This window comes from Phoenix dactylifera, chromosome 8 (assembly GCF_009389715.1).
Source record: "Phoenix dactylifera cultivar Barhee BC4 chromosome 8, palm_55x_up_171113_PBpolish2nd_filt_p, whole genome shotgun sequence".
Lineage (NCBI taxonomy): Eukaryota > Viridiplantae > Streptophyta > Magnoliopsida > Arecales > Arecaceae > Phoenix > Phoenix dactylifera.
In genome coordinates this window covers 30871309-30892854 of record NC_052399.1, presented here as the reverse complement: position 1 = coordinate 30892854, position 21546 = coordinate 30871309, and the positions used below count along the sequence as shown (strand labels likewise).

Sequence of the window (21546 nt, the reverse complement as noted above, 5' to 3'; positions counted from 1 at the left end):
AAATATAGCACACCGTCTCTTCAACAAGCAGACGGAATTTCTACATTTACATTTTGCCAGCCTTATCTTTTTCCTGACTGGCTTACTTTTGACATCATCAACATTGCAATGAATTTATAAAACCTGTCTACAATGTGTACTTTTATTATAAAAATATAGTATCTCCTTTCTGGTAATAAAAAAATTTCCTCTCGTTTATATAGTAATCCGGGTTATTATGATTTATATTTTCAGCTATGATATTTTGTTATTGATGTGGTGTATATTTGTCAGTTTGACTTTAACATAAATCAAAGTGTCTGAACTTGGTATTATTCGAAGTGTTTACTTCAGTGATAGCTGAAGTACCATCCTAGTCCGACAGAAAAAGCCACGTCTTGTTGAAGACTGTCCAAGAACAGTTAATGCCTATTAAGAATGTAGTTACGGTCTCGACAACGGTTTACACCAGCTCGGCCATTATTGTACAATTAAAGCGGTTGTCGCTATGTGCCTATATATGAGAAATTATTTTGCAGTTATTGCACATTCTTTTAGACTCAGTAATAAACGCGGCCCTATCCTTTAAAAAGAGAGGATTGAAGGACTCTCAGGTTGGTCATTCTTCGCTCAACTATCACTCTCTCCAAAAACTCTCTCTTGCTTATACTATTTTTCTAGAATTTGATAGACCCGGGCATCGAAGGATCTCTCATTGGAAAAACTTCAGCAAGAGGACTTCATTTTCAATTCGGTCTAGGATTATGGAAGTTCACAGTCAGAGTTGCCACCAATGCTCCATTCATCGACCAACTGTCACCAAAAGCTTCAACCTCACTCTTGGTGAAAAAAGAAAGAGGAAAGAAAAGGAAAATGAAGGAAGAGAAGGAAAAATAAAGAAGGAGAAGAAAGAAGAAATAAGAAGAAGAAAGAGAATACCTAATCAATGGAATTTGAAGAAGACAGAAAAGATGGGTACTTCAAGCAGTCATGGCACTACCAAAAGCGGGGCTTATCAGAGTTGCAGGAAAATACTGGTGCAACTGAAAATGGAGCACTATGCCGGACCAAGACTTGTTGAAAACACCGGAGGAGATGAAGACTTGCCGTGGATGAGGACAGAGTAGCATCGTAGCAAATCTTAGGCAAAATAAAAATGAAACAAGAGGGAGAGATAAATGCCTTTTATATGCATGTGAACGGCCTTGATTAGTGCAACCTTATAGCTACCTGAGTTGATAGTGCCAGGTGTCAGCTCGGGACATGTTGTTATCAACTCACTTGGATCACCATTTTAAATTCTTTCGAAATATCCCATCACTGTCTAGAAAATCAAGCCAAAAAGATGTTGCTTCGGAGAACTAAATTGACGCCACTCCACAATAAATATCGCTTTTGGAACCTTCTGCATGGCTCTAGAAGCATCCAAATATGACCTTGGTTAGGTTAATGGTATTACTTCTTTCGCCCGAGCAGAAAATAACCTCGGGCTCGGAAGTGAGAGGAAAGTGATATCATACCTCGGCATAAACCAAAGTGTCTAACCTCGGTATTGTCCGAAATATTTTATCTGAGTGATAGCTGATGTGCCATTCTAGTTTGATCAAGTAATGAGGAAAAGCCACGTGTCTCATTGAAGACTGTTTGAGAGCAGATAATGCCTATTAAGAACGTGGCTACGATCTCGGCAGCGGTTACGCCAACTCGGCTATTATTGCACAATTAGAGCGATTGTCACCACATGCGTAAATGTGGGAACCATTATTCTGCTGTTATCACATGTTTCGTGAGACTCGGTAATGGATGCCGACCCTATCTTATATAAAGGAGGAACCGGGGAATTCTCAGGTAGGTCATTCTTAATTTTATACTCCCTATAGAAACTCTGTCTTTCTCTCTTCCGTTGTTTTCCTAGAATTTAACCGACTTGACTTCCTTTTTTAGGTCGGTCCAAGATCTCTGAAGTTCAGTCAAAGTCATTACTAGTGCTCCACTCATCAGCCCTAACTCTCCAGCTTGGAGTGGAACAAACCTCATCTTTGCACCTCGATCACCTACCAACCTCAATACTTTCAATTCGGATCCTAGCAGCAATGGTTGTCATAATACCCAAGCACATGTGTGGACTCTTTAAATTGAATATCAACTACTTCTATGAGTATCGAAAATCTTTTCAGTTAAATCAAGTAAAAGGTTCATATCTTAACAGGTGTTGATGAGCCACCTGTAGATCGGTGGCAAGGAGTCAAGGAGACCTATATTACCCTCAAGTGATGGGTTGTTTGAATACATTTAGTGGTGTTTTAGAGGTGAAAGAATCCTTGGTTGTGTCAAGCAAGCAAGTTCGGGAATGATGATATGATAGCATCTGGTTGATGAGCCTGCCAATTGTATTGCTCAAAGAAATCCAAATCAAATAAGTCATGATAAAATAACGAAGTGAAATAATATGCCAAGGAATGCCTTCATATGCATTACTATTATTATTATTTTTCATTTTGGAGAGAAGCCCCTCTCTTTCGTATTTTCAGGAGAAAAACTTTCAGCCAATGGTCGTGGCAACTCTTTTTGAGCGCAGTAGTTGTATGCAAAAAGTTGCAAGGGCGATTCATCAATTCATGACCTGGGTTTATATTCGAATTTGTTTTGGTCAAATTTAGTAAAATTACTAAACAAAAGAAATGCCTTGTTTCTCCTCCATCCGATTTCCCTTTCTTTTTTTTTTGGGGTATAAAATAGGAGGGGGGAGAGGCGAACTTCACTCACGTAGCAGCCCCCAATGGGTTCCTCTTCTACCAGAGAATGTTCGATGCAGGCCACAAGTTTCCGTATACCCTTTCCGACTCATGGGCTTTTCTTACTGGGTTTAATACTCATGTGTGAGTATGTCAACCCAGCGCCACCTTGATATCGGCAGATCAGATAGCAAGTCCACCGAGTGAGATAGACGGGGGTATTCGGTAGAATCTAGACTATTTTAGTAGAATCAAAACTCCATTTTCATGGTGCTACCATCTCAGTGGCTCTGATTTCCTTTTCAATCTTGGAAGTGAGATGCGGCATACATCTTGTGTCCTAAGAAAAAGGCCATCTTTTTCGCCAGGTAGACAGACATTCTGGAAAAGCCGTTGGATCCCTTCGGGCTCTCTCGGTTCGCTCGGATTCAGAGAACCTACCTCTTTGTCGCTCTTTTAAACAACGGAGAGAGTATGGAGACAGAGAAAAGAAACGGAACGAGGAAGAGGGGTCTGATTTGATTCCCTTCGCCCTCACACTCACCCTCCCACGTCCAAGCCTCCTCCATCTTCTCAGAATTATATAATAATACTAACCATTTTTTTTTCCTGTTTGGTTTTAACAAAAAAGGCATATCTTTAATCCATTTCTTTCCCACCTGACCCTCCTCTGGTTTCGCCGTCGCGCATCGCAGCAGGAGCCGCTGCAGCCGCCATGGACGTTGAGGAGGCCCCGAATCCCGAGGAGCAGCAGGGTGAGCGCGTCTACCTCGTCCCCTACTGGTGAGTAATTCGCCTCCACCCGAATAACCCCAATCAGCATTGGGATAGATCGAAGGCTGGATCTCATCTCTCCATGTTTTGGACCGATCGATCAGGTGGTGGAGGGAGGCGCAGGGGCAGGAGCGTGAGGCGGGAGGTGGGATCCCGTACACGGCATCCCCCGCCCCCTCCTCATACGGCGGCCCCATGAAGATCATCAACACCATCTTCAGCTCCGATCTCGTCTTCACCCTCCGGCGCTCCACCACCACTTTCAGCTGCACGAACCCCGACGACCACCAAAATAATTCCAGGCGGCAGCGGCAGCAGCAGCATGACGATGCCGAGCAAGGCTGCTGCTCCGCCCGGAGCAGCTACGCTCTCCTCCCCGCCGATATGTGGCACCACGCGCTCCGACGGTAAGACAACGCCCAATGCTTGTCTTTGGTTTCTCTAATCTTTTAACTGCTGCAGCTGCTTGTCTAAATGGCAATGCACGTTACTTGTGGTTGCTTGAGTTTGGTGTCTCCTCGAGTTTCTCTTAACCCTCTTTGGGGGAGCTGCTCGAATTGCTTATACGTTCTCTCTTTTTAGGTCTGGAATTAGATGATATTTGTGATCACAAGTACCCTCCCTCCCCTCCCCTCTTTTTTTTTTTCCTTTTAATTGTTGTTGCTTCTTTTTTCTCCTTTCTGAAATTTTCCATCTCTAGGCACAATGATGGTGCTGGTCTGAGAAAGGAGAGTGATGGGAACTCATCCTTCGAAGAAGATGCCACAGTTCATGTTTATCCTTTGAAGCTCAGGATCTCTGTTATTCGGGACACGTGTATAATGACTGTAAAGATCACCAAAAAGGTCTGCTCCGATTTCTCAGTGCCCGCTACCCCTTACAGATAGTTTCATACTTAACCATGCTCATCCTGGACTGCCCACTAGCTATGATCACAATATATAAAAAAGGATATTTTTATATGCGCTTGTCATTGGTGGAAAAGTTTACGTTAATAACCTGAGTATGGAATGTGTCATGGCATACAAACCAATTGTATCTTTTGAAGTTAATATGTAATTGTGCCTTATGCATTCATAGTTACCTCCTTTTCTGTTGGAAAGGTCCTGAAACTTTAATGTCAATTTACATGATTTAGTTATCCATTATTATTGTTGCTGTTAGCAACACTGCAATGCAGCAGCAGCAGCAGATGGACTGATGGAGTATCTAATTTTGTTTAATGCTTCGTAGGAGCTTGCTACAATTAAAATTAATGAATTTTGGTAATGAGATACATTGAGATGAGAGTCACACAAACTATATCCACTTGTTAGTAGTGACATAGTCCCATAAAAAAAAAGATTTTCTTTGCTCTAGTCCACTGAAATATATATATTGCTGTCTCAGGACAATGCCAATGAAAATTACAAAAGAGCATGCAAGATCTTCACTGTTGATTCCGAAATGGTATGTTGCCGTACGAACTAAGCATTTTTAGCATTCTCCGAATTTTTTTGCAGCATGACAAAGTTGTTTGCTTGTCTTTTTGCATCTTTTTTATCGGGACTAGATCTGTATCTGGGACTTCTCTGGGCAAACAAATCTTATAATTATGAATGAATGGAATAGAATGTCTCAAGATGGTCAACGTCAGGCAGATAATGAGGTATGGCTTATTTTATGATATGCCCTCAATATGGACTTAAATACAATTATTTGCATGCAGTTGTCTTTTTTGCATTTTTCAGTTGGCAGTTTTCATCAAAAAAATGTTCTCATAGGAAAACTTTTTTACAACTTGAATTTCATGCATTATTATTTTCCTTCTGACATTTTGCTCTTGAGACTGTATCTTTGGAGAATTTTAGATGCCGCTTTCATGCAAAGGAAACAATTTACTCAATTTATTTGTTGGTCAACTTGTTTGTTTCAATTCAATAGTACTATAACTCTACAATCTTATTCAAGAAGAATCAGTTGCATTGCTAATGCGTCGGACTGATGATGCCTAATGTACTGAATTTCAACAGCTGTTGAGTTCTTTATATGATGAGTGGGGTGCACTTATGCAACAAGTTCATATTAAGTATGTGATTTGAACTGGCATCATTACATCAAGGGTCATCTTAAAAGCTTGTTGCATGATTTATTCTGAAGTGGTTATTTTATTGCAGAAAAGTCTCCATGAATATAAGATGCCTTGGTAGACATCATGATATCTTTTACTGAGGGTCATTGGCAGAGTGATAACACAGGTCAAAAATGTAAACTATAAGATCTTTCTTTTTGGAATGGAGATGATATTATATCAGAAAGTAAGTTGTCCAAAAAATAGGTGTTCTATTAAATTATAATTTTTATATTTGGATGAGATAAGGATGGAGGTTTTCTAACAAGAAGTCAGCATGTTAGGTTGAAATCACCTTGGGCCTGGTTATACATCCATTCTGGCTAGTCATTGAGTCTGACCTTTAACAATGATATGGATATTTTCAAATTTCAATTCAAACCCTTCCTGTTAACATCCTTAATAGGGAGGCTTGTGGGATTGTTGATTGCAATGGTTGTGTTGTCTTGGATAGCTGATTATATAGGAGATGAAATTGTTTTCTTTTTTAAATTGGGATTGCGTGAAGGGCATCAATGAGGTTCTGATCCAACAAATGGCTTTCTGGGCATGGAATTGGTGCGAATATGTAAGAAGCAAAACCAGAATTTTAACTTTTGGTGGTTTAGAATCCATTTATCTTATTCTCAGTTGTTGAATGATCTGATTTAGGCTTTACTACACCTTAAACCATGTGCTTGGGAGGTCTTAACTGTTGAGCAATCAATCTTACTGCCTGCAGCTTTCCGCTAATGGATTCTAGATGCCTAGGACTTAGGAGCATTATACGAAGGCCACTTCAAAATAATTAGAAAAAAGGGAAAAAAAATCAAAGCAAATCATGACTAGATACCCTTTTCCTCAATTGAGAGTGCTAATTTTAGAAAATTGAGTGAGAGGCTTTAAAATTGTATTACATATGAAGCTATGTGATTGAAGAATTCTACTTATTAAAGAAAATTGTTACTTTCACTTGATTGGATCAATTAGAGAATTATGTGGAAGAAGGAATAGATAACTGAAGACAAATTTTCACAATGAGTTTGGATCCTCTCCAATCCACGTTTGGACTGGAGAGGGCTTATTTGCTAATTACGGTCATCCACGTTGGCGTGAAGTATGTGATTGAGCAGGCCCTCATGGTTTGCAATCAATCTATTGCTGTAGGCCTACTCAATCATGGCCGTCATGCCATGCACGGACAACCGTGATTGGCAAACAGTCCCTCCAGTCCGATCATGGATTGGAGAGAATCTTGACTCTTTCACAATTGAGTTGTCATGATCTTCATTATCTAGGGATGCATCTGATACGAAAAATTTACAACAACAACAGTAGTATGGGTTCTTCACAGTGCTCGCCGGATGTATCGCTCATCCCACTCTTAAGGTAAGGAGTCTTCTGTTTGTTATAATCATTACGAGAATGAATTGCATATGCTGGTTTAGAATTGCTCGGGAATTCATTGATAGTTGCTTTTGCCAGAGATCTTGATGGATAAAATTGGTGAAAGTAGATATGCAAGAGTATTGTTCTTTGGTTGGATATTCCTTATGATTGTCCATGTACCTAGAAATTTACAAAATTAAAATAACATTAGAAATAATACAAAATTTCCCCATTTTCTCCCTCACGTTCTCACTTCTTTAACATATTGAATGACACTGAAGATGCAAGCAACCTATGTTAGAATTAAAGGATAGTATTAGAGATCTATTTTCATTTGTATGCTGTCTTGATCTACTAGTTTTTTTTACTTATGTGCAAGCCATAACTGTGGTTTTCTTAAAGTATTCATGGCTTTTCAGATCTATCTGGTAGTCACATTTTTTCAAGAAATTACAAGGAAACTTTATTGGCTTTGGGATCATCCTTTTAGAACTATAGCATTTTAGCCTTCAGCTGGTTTGAAACAGACAAGAGAACAGGTGCATGCTAGGCTTATGGAGATCTACTTTGGTGTTGCATATAATTATCCTGCAGTTTGGCATCATTTGCTGGATGATTACTTGAGCATCAGGAATGTAGATTTTTGAATGATATTCATGTTTGATGCTGCTAATCTTTACTTTTAGGTTCTTTAGATTTGAGATATGCATGTTTGACAAAGGTCAAAGCATACCATATGTTTAAAATAATAAGGATATCTCTATCTAGTACCCCGGCTCTATCTTTGCGTTGTCTTTTCCATTCCTCATTCGGAAGTATATTACTATAGCCTCCTTTTTGAGTACCAGTTCTGTAAATAAGATAAAATATTAAGGTCATTGGAGAAGAAAAAAAATCTATGACATGTAAATTTAATAGATCACCGATGTTGATTTTGCATGAATTATCCGTTCCTCAAGGATAAGCCCTTTTATCAAGAATTTTATCTAAACTTTAATATACAATGCTGTACTAGCAATCGAGGTTCACTGTCTCGGTACCGGACCCCGTACCGGTGCTATACTAGCATAGTATCGGTATGGTACAGTACGGAATTTTTTTGGCATACCGAGTATCGATACGCCACCCATACCAGATATCGATACCGAACCGGTACGGTATTGCCCCGTACCATCCGTTCGGGCTGGTATGGCATACCTAGCTAGCAACATATTGAGTTGTTTGAGCACATCTGAACTATAGAAGTCTTCCTTTACTTCACCCTTTCATTTCAATCATGCACAGGAGTTTTTGTGTGCGCCCATCAATCTCCGTGTGTACAATTTAGCTGTCTATGTCAGCAGATATGCATATCTCTATACACAGTCTGGATGCTTTGGGGCTTAAGTTGTTTGACTTCCTTTGTGGTTGCATGGCAGTTGGCGCATGCAGGACTCTAGGCAGGCCAAGCGGGATACTCTGCCTGAACTGCATCTCCCCCACCATGCAAGCCAATTGACACACAGCCATAGGGGAGGCCAAATGGCATTAGCTATGGAGGATCCACACTCACATACAAATATTCAGAAAATGTGTGGTACTATCTTAAAGATTTTGAGTAGTTACATAAAGAACCTGGTGTAAGCAGATTAATTAGGATTCTTTGATATGTTCTAGGTACCACAGTGGCTACTTTAGGGAGGTCCTCATGCTTTAGGCTAGCCTTTCTCACTACTCTTGAAAGCATTAGCTAGGGGCACTAGTAGACTAGAGCTGTCTCATTTCATTTGGCTTTCTTCTGGGACATTTTTGCCAGTTCACAAAAGTGGCACATGTGTCCTTTCCGGACAACAGATTGGCTACTTAATGCTGCATAATGTAGTCCTTTAGAGAATTTTTAAAAATGATTTATAGTAAAAAGCAAAAAAAAAAGTATGTGTGGAAGTGGAACTCTTTTTCGTTGATTGTTTCTCTCCTGTCTGTCGACTATGAGATTGTTTCATGTCGGTCACTTGTTTTAACTTAATTCTTTTAATGCTTCTAACTTTTCAGATTTTTCTGGAGATTCAAGTGTATGACTTAGCAGAATCTGGGACTTGTGAAAATGAAGGCAAAAAAGATGACTTGGCACTGCAACAATCTAGGACAACAAGGTCCTCATATAGTGCTTCACCTGTGAACAATGGCAGCTTAGAACATAAGGACTCTGATTTTCGTTTTAGTGGAAAATGTACAGGAGTTGGTTCTCTAGGATTAACAGGACTGGAGAATCTCGGGAATACATGCTTTATGAACAGTGCAATCCAGTGCTTGGCTCACACACCAAAGCTCATTAAATATTTTCTTGGGGACTACACTAGAGAAATAAATCGTCACAACCCACTGGGAATGAACGTAGGTTGGCCCTTTCTGGTAGCTTCATCTTATGCAACTATGTATTCTTGCAATTGCATGATAGTTGCTTTTCTTTTCTGATTAAGTAATTGGTCTTGGGGTTGTTAGAATTTTCATATTTATGGTTAGAAAAGCTGTCTTTCCAGAGTTATAAGGAAGATGTTTCTTGCCAGGGTGAGATTGCTTTAGCATTTGGAGAACTTTTAAGGAAATTATGGGCTCCAGAAAAAACACCAGTGACCCCACATGTTTTTAAAGGAAAGCTTGCTTGTTTTGCTCCCCAATTTAGTGGGTTCAGCCAACATGATTCTCAAGTAGGTGAAGTTTCCTGTTCTCAGAATACTATTAAGATTTATGCTATAAATAACAATTTTTCACTTTAAATGCTGAAATCAAAATTAGGAGGTGGGCTAGTTGATTTTTGGTTGCTTGTAGGAACTTCTTGCTTTTCTGTTAGATGGGCTTCATGAAGATCTGAATCGTGTCAAATGCAAGCCATACAAAGAAGCTAAGGATGCATGTGGCCGTCCAGATGAAGAAATAGCAGACGAGTACTGGAAAAATCATTTGGCTCGAAATGACTCCATTATAGTGGATATTTGCCAAGTGAGTGTCTTTTGTTTCAGTGTTCTTAAAACCTGCATGTATCATGCCTTTTCGTTTAGATGTCAAATGGATATTACCTTTTTGCTCCTAAAGTCTTCTAGTCATTACTTTTAATGCTGTTCTGATGGCAATCTATTGCAGAGTGAGCTAATTAAAGTTTTTTCTGGGTATAGTTTCAAGATCCTTCATGTTGAATGGCCTTGCATTTTATGCTTCTTGTTCTAGGATTATTTTGAACTTTGTGTTCAGTCTTCAGAGTTTCTTTCTTTTTTTTTTTTCCTTGTCCATCTGATTTTTCTTTTTTTGAATTATTTGAGTTAATCACAGGGTCAATACAGGTCAAGGTTAGTATGTCCTGTCTGCAACAAGGTGTCCGTTACATTTGACCCATTTATGCATTTATCTCTCCCCCTTCCATCAACAACAATGCGGGCAATGACTGTTACAGTCTTCAGCACTGATGGTAGTTCAGTGCCATCTTCATATACTGTGAATGTGCCCAAGTATGGAAAAAGCAAGGATCTTATTCATGCTTTAAGTATTGCCTGTTCATTGAGGGATGATGAGAGCCTATTGGTTGCTGAGGTACATTTTGTGATGCTTAACAGGTTCTGCTTCAGGCAGCCATAGTGACTGCCAATGCATGTTCTTTCTTGTTTTCTGATTAATTAATTTACAAGAAAAGCCTTCTGCAGGTATATTCTAACCGCATTATTCATTACCTTGAGGATCCTTCAGATTCACTCTCGTTGATTAGAGATGGAGATCGGCTTGCAGCATATAGGCTAGTCAAAGATTTTGAAAATCTTCCCTTGGTGGTGTTTACACACCAGTGCTTGAAAGAGTATGCTTATTACAGTTATTTATTTAGTTTTTATTACTGGTCATGTTTTGCCAATTCATCACTTTGAAATTGTCATGCGATTTTCCAACCTACTTGTAACCTCAAACTGTTAGGTAAACTTAACTCATTCTAGTGATAATGCAATCTTGGTGTATGAAGCCTAGGATGCAGCGCCCTCTGAACATGCAAACAGATTTTTCTTGAACTGAAATTTAGCTTAGTGCTAGATAATTCATATGCATATATAATTGATGCGGCTGCTAGAGTTCAAGCTTGATCATCTAGTGATGATCAAGGACTTTAGTTGAGTCAGTTGTCTTAGTTGATTGAACCATTTGTCTTATTGGTCCTTTGTTTTACTGTTTGAGTGTTCAGTTGAATTCATGTAATTTTTAATCAATATCTTTTATTTTGAATCACCACATGTTACTTGGGCATAAAATTTTGGCTAATTTCTTTTATTTTTTATGTGGTAAACAAATTACTTGGGCAGGAAGTAATACTAGCTGTAATTAGTTTACAAGTGGAGAGACGTCTTGGTCACAAGTCACTTTTAGGTCATTTGTAAATATTGGCGCCTCCTCTACTACGAGGATAATGTAGTATTCATGAATGGAGGCACCTTTCTTTTCATTTGAGTTATCCCTCAGGTGTACAAAGATGGATGTGAGGCTTAGCTAGATCCAGTCACCATATCTCTTCATCCTCTATCTCTTTTTTCTCAGGTATGAGGTCCAATCATGGAACAAGAATACCCTAGAGTGAATTTGGATCTTTCCATCTTCCTTTCCCTTCTATATTTTTTATAATTTTTTCTGCAATTTTTCTTATGTTTTTTATCTAACTCCTGGAGCGAGTTTGGATCTTTCCATCTTCCTTTCCCCTCCATCTTTTTTATAATTTTCTTTGCGCTTTTCTTATGTTTTTGGTCTAACTGTAGATCCATACATTACTGGTCAAAGCCTTAGTTTTTTCTTGCGTACTTTCCCATTAGGAAACTTCTCATATAGTTCACCTTTAGGACTCATTTGGTTCGCGGGAAGAGGGGTGGGTAAAGTTTGGTCAACGGGGAAATGGAGAAATGCCTTATGTTTGGTTGGAGTTTTCAAAAGAGAGAAACGAAAAAGTAGCTTTCCCATGAGATTAAGATTTTCATATTTTATAGGAAAGAAAAATCCATGTGGGATATGGAAAAATCACTTTCCCATTAGCTGAAAATTGGGGCAATTTTTTTTCGAAAAGTGCCCTTAAGCTTTTAGATAAAATGGTATAAGGTCTTCTCCTTTATTAAGGGCATAACAAGTATTTTACACAACTTTCCTAGAAAAGTAGATGCTTAACCAAACATAAGCCACTTTGCAATGTGCCACTTTGGAATGGTCAACCAAACATGCAAAAACCACTTTTTCAGGCATCAGCTTTCCAAAAAAAATATTCCAGTGAGGAAAAGTTCTTGCCGCGAACCAAACAAATTCTTATTGAAAATCGATACCTGTATAGAAGTTTCAGCTAACAATAGGTCTGGTTCTAGCAACTTATTTGCTTAAATAGTCTAGCTGTGATCTCAGGCTTACTATTTTAAAACATCATAGTGGGTCAAAAAGCACTAGAGTGTCTTGCATTTTGGAACCTTCGATTGGTTAGGTGTTAGATGTAATCAATTATTGTATAGTTTGTTTGCAAGTTTTTCTATCTTTATTAAGTGTTTGTGCGTCCATCCTTTTAGGACAGCATTTAGAGACTAATCTTTATCCTGCGCAAAAAATGGTCTTGCATTTTAGAAGAATTCAACAAAGATCATGAATCATGATTCTCAAGTTATTGATAATGCCTTGAGGAGCAATTGTTAAAGGGCTCTCATTTTGGTTTAATTAACACATGCAATTTAATGAGTCTTGATTTTTTTTCTATTGCTAAAATCATGATTAGAAGTTGTATCATGTAGAGAATAATTTATATTCTAGTTACTACATTTCTAGATTTTTATTAAGAAATAAGAACTAAAGACCAAAAGGACCAAATTTACTAGCATATAAAATGTGAACACATGAAAGACATATAGTTACATACATCTACTAACTACCTCATTCTATGAAATCCATTTTGCATGGTTGGGAGTTGCTCAAGTTTACAATGAATGAGATGTTAGTTGGTAAGGATAAAAGGGTGAAAACAACATAGGACTTTTGGGATTATTGTCCCTGAAGAAGCACATCAAAATTTTCTTGCTATTGCTATGGACTCAAAAAAGTCGTGCATTAATGTGAGAGGATTTTGAAGTATCATATTAGAGAGGGTTTAAACTTCAAATTATTTTAATGTCCTGACTATTGGAATAATTGTAAAGAAGGGATATCAAGAAATTTATATCCCTCTAGAATTTCCATATGGAACCATTTGGAAATAATTAATTATTATTGTAGTAATTTTTTAAAATAGTTTATTATTTCCATGACTCAAGTAACTACGTAGACCCCATGTTTTCTGTATCTGATCACATCTATGCTCTAATATGAATACTCTAAAATATGATTGATTTCATGCTGGACAACTAGACACTCATTTGCATCGAATCCAGTAAACCACTATGCTCTCTATGAAGGACATGATCCAATACATCATTGTTGAGACATAGGCTTTTCTCCAAATTTATTGATATTTAGAATATAGCAATGGTGTCCTGTCTTTTAGGTGAAAGGACTAGTTGCAAGCTATGCAACTTGGTTCACACTTCATCCCTTGACAGTGATTTCCAACATGGATTGCTAGTGTTGACCAATTTCAGTATAGCATACCTTAGTATCAGTGCAAGGTCACATGTCAATGGATAAGGAACTGTATGCAGTCACCGTATATATAGGCAATCCTGTAGATGCGATGCCCAACCTCATCCATAGCTACAAACATATTTCGAACACATAAAGTCATTCAATCCTCCCTATGTTAAACACTTTGATACTTGGATGCTTCCAGCGAGAACTCGTGGACTCTTTTCTAGTTTTAAGGCCGATATGTGATGCATATCCTATACAATTTAAGTGATCATAATAAGGAAAAATCCATGTACTATTCCAGTTGACATTCAAAAATACATACAAGTGGCTTTTAGGTTAGACCCTACTCTAACAAGATGACCCTACTTTCTTATCCAATGAACTCTTATTGTGTAGGAAAAACAGGAGAAGTGTTCGATTGCTATTCTCCCACACCTCGTCAAGCTTTACTCATTTGATGGGTTAATGGCTTAATTCTATTTTAAAAGAAAACCTACTTAATTTTGTAAACTTATAGATTTTTAAAGGTTGCTAGTGTAAACTTTTCTTGCTTCTATGGAAATATATGTAGAGAGGTTCATGGAGAGAAAAGAAAAATGCTCCAGTTATATTTTAGTTCATTGATCTCTCATCCTTGAATTTAAATGTCTAAATACTCATGGAGCGCTAACTTTTAATTGCAAGATGGATGGAAGCCTAGTTGCTTCTACAATGGCAAATAGTGCAGATTTGGTGCTTCTAAGCACCAAGTATATATCTGTTTGGTATTACATAAGTGCGTCAGATGCATCATGAATATATATGAATGTTACAGCTAGACTAGGACGAATACTAAGATCTTGCCAACATTAGTTGTTGGTATCATTTACATCTTATTTAGAGGCAAGAAATCTATTAGAAGCAGAGGCCAAAGCTTTCCAACAAAAACTGCTAATGGCTCAGTAGGTACAAGTGCATCAAATGAAAATGTCGACCGGCCATCAAGATCTAGCATGTTTAGTCCAAAAAGGGAAGAAACCTTGGTAGTTACATATTATTCTCAACTACATCAGAAATATGGTGACATGGTTACAAGTTCGGAGTCGTAACTTCTTATCAAGAGAATTCAACAAAGTAGCTGATTGGCTAGCCAGCTTTGGAAGATACTAAGAATAAAACCATCTCCTTTTTATTTTAAGCAATTGCCTCATGCCCTTAAGGACAACTTACAGAAAGTTCGTCTCTTCTTGCATCTTTTATGTGGAAATTAGCCATGACCTCTTATATACCACCAAAATTAGAAGACAGAATAGATGGTTTTCCTAATTAGTTTTGTCTGATGTTGTAGTATGTGGACTCTGGATTTTAATACACATTTTGGTATTCAAGTATCTATTATCTGCTTAAAGCTTTAAGGATTCTAACATACATCAACATCAGATGAAATCAGGCCAAATTTTGATTTAAGACTTTAATCACATTAAAGTATATAACTTAGTAAAGTATGCCATGCTAGAACCTATCTACAGGAAGCATGGTACAGTATCCTAGTCTAGGCACAAAAATTTTTCATGTATTTTTAAGAATATCGTGCTAAATTTTACATAGGGTAAATCTTAGGAGCTTAGGCTTGAAGCCTTTGTTTCATTCTGCTTAGCTAGGTTTCCCTCTTCCAAACATTGTTGATAAAGATGTATGTGTTCTCCTGGATTATCATCTTGGTAAGATCTTTATTTGAGACATTTTTGTTGACAGAGACTGGTGACTTGAATGAGTTTTAGGCACACTGCAATATGAAAGAAGAGTACCGAGAAGTGAGAAAATCTCATGATTCTTTCATTGCAGTTTTTCTTGGACATACAAGAAGTTTTTGAAGATTATGGTCAGGAGAAAACATTGTTTTATGTTATGCAACTACAAGAGTAGGTATCAGCACAAAATTAACAACCCCCCACCCCCCAACATAAGTCTCACTTTATTGTTGGATAGGACTGACGGGTCTATTCATAATATAACAATATCACTTAACTGATAGGTCATATTTATATAGCTAGGCATTACAGGGTTGCAAAATAGTTGGATGATAGGATCTATGATAAGCCAAATCCAAATTTTCAAGTTAATCATATTTTTACGTGGAATTCTTTTGTTTTTGTTTCTTATCATAGTTGTAGAGTTATCTGATCTTAAATAGCTTCACAGTATATTTTCTTAAGATTATTTTGTGTTCTAATAGTCTCCACCAACATCTTCAATTTTTAAGTTGAATGTTGCTATCATCATAGAGCATCATTACTGCAGTGGACCTATCAGTTCCATTACTGGAATGTTCATTTTGTAGTTATCAGAGGTGGACCGGACCAGCTAGCTGGACTGGAAACCTGGTGACCTGGGCATAGCTCTGGTTTGGTTCAATCATCCTGGATTCAACCTGCTGAAACCTATCTGGTTATGCTCAACCTGGTGACTTTCAATGAACCAGGTGAAACCCTTGTGATCCATTTCCGTTAAAGAATTCCTACCAAATTAAGTGGGTAAAACAGGATGAAATGGTGGATTGAATTGCTGACCTGTGATAGGCAGGCTAGTTCTTTTAATCAATGAGATCCATCACTGAACTTGTAGTACTAACCTGATAAAAAAAATACTTAATTACTTATTATAGTATATCTATAAATATTTTAAATTTTTATTTATCTTTTTGTCTGACTGGTTGACCTAGTGGTTGGACTAGCAAACTGGTGATCTGGCCTCTGGGCGGGGTCAATGTCCAGCTTAGTCTTGAACTTCTGAGGTACATATTATTATTCTTTTCCTCAATTAGGTAGACTAATAATCATGATCTTCTGGATAGATATGGATAGGTAATTTATTGAATGTGATGGTTCTCATGTAAATTTTAGATATAGCTTTTAGCACGTCCCAATTTAGTATGTGAATCTAAAGAGCATGTTAACAAATCAAATTTTTGTCAAAATGAATTTTTATATACAGATCTAGGTAAATCATTATTGGATTGGCTATTGGGTTATTGGTCTGGACTTGGTCGTATTCCCATCTGATTCACTAAACTTATCTAGTCTAATATTGGGATCAAACCCAAAATTTTTTTTCAAGCGATCATGTCAGATTATCATGTAATTAGGTGCCATTTACATCGCTAATATAAAATAGTACATATTTTGCTGAATATATGCAGATTATGCTTTGCAAAGTAGCCTTGTGATATCATTTTTTTGTCTTAGTTTAATTCTCTGCTATATAAACATTAGGTATCATTTTTTCTGACTTCTTTTGTCTGAATTTGATTCCTTTGCTAGTGCATCATATATATTTGTTAATTGATGTTTTCTGATCAGACTATGTATGTCCAGGCAGTACCTTCATAGTATAACAAGTCCACGTTGGAAAGCATTTGGCGTCCCTCTTATAGCAAGCACATCAAGCGTTATTAGTGGATCAACAGTTCGCGACCTGTACTTCAAGTTGCTCAAACCTTTTCTTGAATCAAAAGTTGCTGCCTTAGATGTCGATCAAGATAATGGCAAAAATAGTTCATCTAGTGAAGTTACTGAGATGGACATGGGCTCCCACGTGGCATATCTTGAAGCCACAGCTGATGCTGCAGAGGAAAAAGATTTCATGTATGAATTTCAGTTTTACCTCAATGATGAAAAGTGCCAAATGATGCATTCCAAGACAATGAGTGAACCAATTTCACTAACAGGGTTGCAGAAGCAATTGCATGTGCTTGTCTCTTGGAAAGACAAAGCAATGGGACGGTATAATATATCCCTTCTCAATTTCTTACCTGAGATATACAAGTCTGAACTCTTCGCAGAAAGGCCTCAAGAATCAGTTTCTCTATATGCATGCCTTGAAGCATTTTTGAAGGAGGAACCACTAGGACCAGAAGACATGTGGTTTGTATACTTCGAATATCTTTTACTTTAGAATTTTAATTTCAGAAAGAAACCTATACAGCAAAAGTAGACCTTTAAGGAGAATGATAATTAAGGGAGGCGATCATGATAATTTAATTCTATTGTTAGGGTTTATGAGTAAAGGATTCTTGAAGATAGATGAGATATCGTGTGTTGTTTGCATCTGTTATAGATACTGGGAGAGTGTCTTGGATCCTCAGAAGTGTTGTCTGCACAAATAAGCATTTTTTTTGAGTTTATATGCACATCAAAAATTAAGTTCAGCGCTGATGTTATGTTGCTAGATAACAATAATATTCAAGAAAAATATGCATTCATAAATAAGTCTAACATCTTCCATGCAACCAGCATGTCTCGGTATATAAACTGTATGGCCACTATGTCAAGGTTATCTAACTCTTTAATTGCGTCTTAGTGTTCTTTGAACATCGTATGCCTCTGTATGGCCACTATGTCAAGGTTATCTAACTCTTTAATTGCGTCTTAGTGTTCTTTGAACATCGTATGCCTCTTATCTATGTTCTGATAATGTAGCAGGTTCATGATTGCGCAAGTTTAAGATTTGCAGATTTAATCTTTTCCAATAATAGTATAATTTTTCATCTCGAAGAATCTAGAAGAATCACACAGAATCTAGAAGAATCACACAGAGTCTAGAAGAATCACACAAGTATTGGTATTGATAAGCCTGACAGCACTACTTCTATCACATAGAAGGATGAGCTAATATAAAAACTAAGGTTGGTTCCTTTTCTATGCTCATAAGTAAATTCTCATCATTATGAAATGAAACTCTAGAAAGTGTTAATCTTGGGGCCAGCATGTTTGTATAAGCTGTCTAGCGAAACTGGCATGCATTAATATCCTATTATATAGCATATACCTGTCTCTATCTGCTGACCACCTGTTACTTTTAGTGGTCATAATTTTCTAGGCCAGATGGTGATGATTGCTAAACTTGAAGTCGAACAACCATGGTTGTTTTATCCTTTCCATTATATAGCTACATTGTTCTCATGGAAGCCTCTAATATGTTTTTCCGTGAGTTATTTGGAAGTATGGCTTCCTCAACTCATCCAGGACAGATTAGTAAAATGATCATTGTAATATCTTGTCAATTCAACTGTTACCTTTTGGCATTTCCTGACTCAGAAAAGCAATTTCTGATCGATTACTGGCATACGAAATGTAATTCTAATGTTAAGAGACACGCAAAATACTTAAAATGTCCTTAGATTTTATGATGGTTGATCAGATTCGTTTTCATTCTTTCAGCAATGAAAGCTGTTAACCTTTCTGTTGCAGGTACTGCCCAAGCTGCGAGAAGCATCAGCAAGCTAGTAAGAAGCTAGACCTTTGGAGGCTACCAGAAATTCTTGTTATTCATCTAAAAAGATTTTCTTATACACAGTTCACAAAAAATAAGCTGGAAACTTTCGTAGACTTCCCTGTCCATGACTTGGACTTGTCGCGGTATATTGCTAACAAGTCCACACGGCCATCCGATCATTATGCATTGTATGCTGTCAGCAACCACTACGGGAACATGGGAGGTGGTCACTACACTGCATATGTTTATGTAAGTAGCATTTTAACTTGCTTGAGATTTCATTTTTGCAAGTCACAATTGGTTAAATGCCTTTGGCAAGATGTTTATTTCTATAATACTTGTGTCATCCGAATTGTATTTAACGTTCGTTCTTTTCATCCTCAATGAATTTATTAGATTCTCCATTTGATGTGAATGTGAAAATGCAGAATTTTTTTTCTTCCTCTGATTATGCTGACACCTAAGTTTTCCTTGCAGCATGAAGGAGAGGAGATGTGGTATGATTTTGATGACCGCCATGTCCTTCCTGTATCTGAGGACAATGTAAAGTCATCGGCTGCATATGTTCTTTTTTACAGGAGAATTCAATCCAACAACTCAGATCCCTAGGTTCCACCATTAGTGTAGTTCTAACCATGATAGAGCATCAAGGTAGAGTTGCTTGTATATTCTGATGCCAGAACAGATGCATTTAGTCCTACAAGATTTTCGTAGGAATACCTGCTCACGTGTATCTTCACAAGGCAACCTTGGTTTTCACGGGGGATGAGCAGATTAACAGAAGTGAAGCACATCAGCATTGAGGAATGGGCTGGAATTAAGTTCGGTAGGTATGGAACATAGCACACTTAGAAGTAATCCTCTTGAAGCAGCTCGTAAAACCAATATTATTTTATTCGTACGCCCATTTACACAAAATTGGTGTGTCCAACAGAGTTTTCAGAGGCTAGAGGGCTACCTCCTAATTCTTTCTTCCCTCCATATGATTGGGAAGCTTCATTGTTTTTCTTTTTTCTTTTTTGGATTACATATTAGATGTCATTTGTCCGGCTGGTTTAACAAAAGCCAATCGCACATGGTATTTGATCTCTCTTCATGAGATTTTTTTTTTGTTTGCTTCTGTTCTGGATTGTTATTCTGTTTACATCAACAGTGAATGCTGTCTGGCGGAATTTGTCAGTCGTGGGAAAGTTGATGGAGGGGTGCAGATATTAGCTTAGTTTGAGTTGTGGTATGATCAACTTTGCCCCGGTGGGAAGTTGATCATTTGAATGCTAGGCTATCGTTTTACTGTTGAAAGACCTCATCAGGCCCTCACTTTGATCTTGATCTGTCACGGAAAAAGAAATGATTCAACTGGAACCTCAGTGCAGCGATTGAAGAGCGGCAATTCTTCCAGTGTCCTTTTCTCTTTTTTTTGTTCCTTTCTCTATCACAGTTGGATTCGCAGGCCCGTCCAGCCCACGGACGTGACCGGACATAAGTGAACTAATTAATGGGCACTGGGCGCACATAGTTAAAAAATAATAATAATAAAGAAAGGAGAACAGGTGTGAAACCATATCTTGCTGTGATGTACTTATGGGAGAATGGATTCATTACATAGCGTGCAGCGACGAGGCTGAGACCAAGCATTTGAAGATGTTCGTATTGGAGCTTTTAAGGCTTAATCATTCTGAAGAAGCAATGGAACTGCACGAGATCATCGGCAGCCACATGCAACTGCTCCCGATCTAAAGCCGTCACAGTTGCCTGAAACACCTCCATCATGAACCCGGAACCCCCATCTACCCCGGTGGTCCACGACCCGAGTACGACCACAGCGACAGCAGCGGCGATCGCGACCATTCGTTCATGGAGGACGACCTGTTACCCTCCCCTCCCCGGCAGGGATACATAAGTGTGTCCTTCCCTGTGCCTTCCGTCCACCGACCGCACCCGACTACACCGATGTAGCGATCAAGTCCCCTGTAAGGTATACGTATCACAACCATTAACTATGGTTTGTGCGGTGATCCAAGGTGGAACCAGATAAAGCGGACAATCTTTTCTTCCGACAACAAGGACTAGCCGTCAGGCGAGTACTCTTGTTGGGATTCACCTCGCACTTCGATTTACGCGTGCGACAGCGTGCCCGGCTCCATTCGTTCGCCTGCTAATATTTAGAGTACGACAATGGCTTGTTCCAATTTTTAATGTGGTCCACCACCGCCACCATCTTCTCCTTTTTTTTTTTTTTTTTTTTTCTCACCATTATATATAATGATTTTGTTTCGATCGATGCTCACCGTCGATGTGCATTTCCCAAAAAAATAAATGTAGTTGTTAATCTCTCTCCTGAGTTATGCGGGACACATCTCATGATGTCGAGCACTGAGACTGATGCGAGGACGGATTGGAGTTATTCATGGACAGGCAGCATTCAACCCGAAACATCCTGCATGCAAGTTGCCATCCATTTTCCCATCATGAGCAACATGTATCATGTCATGCTTCGATCTTGCAATGGATGGGAGGCCCAGGACATCCATTTCAAGCCTCATAACAAAATGCTAGAGTGCTAATTATTGAGATTCATGTATGCAGGACTGAATCTTAATAGGTTTTACCATCTTCAACTATTGTTCCTGTTTGGCCTAATTTATGCTCCCTCATTATTAATCTAGAATTTTTTTTTGATAAAAATGACATTTCATATCACTCTAATGTAGGTACAACTAGCTAAATTAG

At 38.1% G+C, this 21546-nt stretch overlaps 1 protein-coding gene across 4 annotated transcripts; it reads left to right on the top strand.

The window, feature by feature from the left end:
* The first annotated feature begins 3110 nt into the window (after positions 1 to 3110).
* On the top strand, positions 3111 to 19927 carry LOC103707607 (ubiquitin carboxyl-terminal hydrolase 8). Of its 4 annotated transcripts, XM_039129541.1 has the most exons (14): positions 3112 to 3225; positions 3413 to 3497; positions 3593 to 3895; positions 4189 to 4333; positions 4878 to 4937; positions 5041 to 5136; positions 8998 to 9339; positions 9513 to 9653; positions 9775 to 9945; positions 10273 to 10530; positions 10641 to 10789; positions 16917 to 17465; positions 18792 to 19065; positions 19294 to 19927. In XM_039129541.1, the coding sequence occupies exons 1-14, from the start codon at positions 3189 to 3191 to the stop codon at positions 19423 to 19425; spliced, it is 2742 nt and encodes a 913-aa protein (XP_038985469.1). In that variant the 5' UTR covers positions 3112 to 3188; the 3' UTR covers positions 19426 to 19927. The 4 variants fall into 4 exon arrangements, with proteins under 4 accessions (XP_008790385.2, XP_038985469.1, XP_026660836.2 ...); XM_008792163.4 differs by having other exon boundaries at positions 3111 to 3497; XM_026805035.2 differs by lacking the exons at positions 3112 to 3225; positions 3413 to 3497 and having other exon boundaries at positions 3593 to 4070.
* The last annotated feature ends 1619 nt before the right edge of the window (positions 19928 to 21546 follow it).

Bases quoted from the DNA above. Each gene is read 5' to 3' on its own strand.
- LOC103707607 (XM_039129541.1), top strand. From the start codon at position 3,189: ATGGAGACAGAGAAAAGAAACGGAACGAGGAAGAGGG. The intron at 4,938-5,040 runs GTATGTTGCCGT...TATCGGGACTAG, and splicing joins TCACTGTTGATTCCGAAATG to ATCTGTATCTGGGACTTCTC. The intron at 9,340-9,512 runs GTAGGTTGGCCC...GTTTCTTGCCAG, and splicing joins ACAACCCACTGGGAATGAAC to GGTGAGATTGCTTTAGCATT.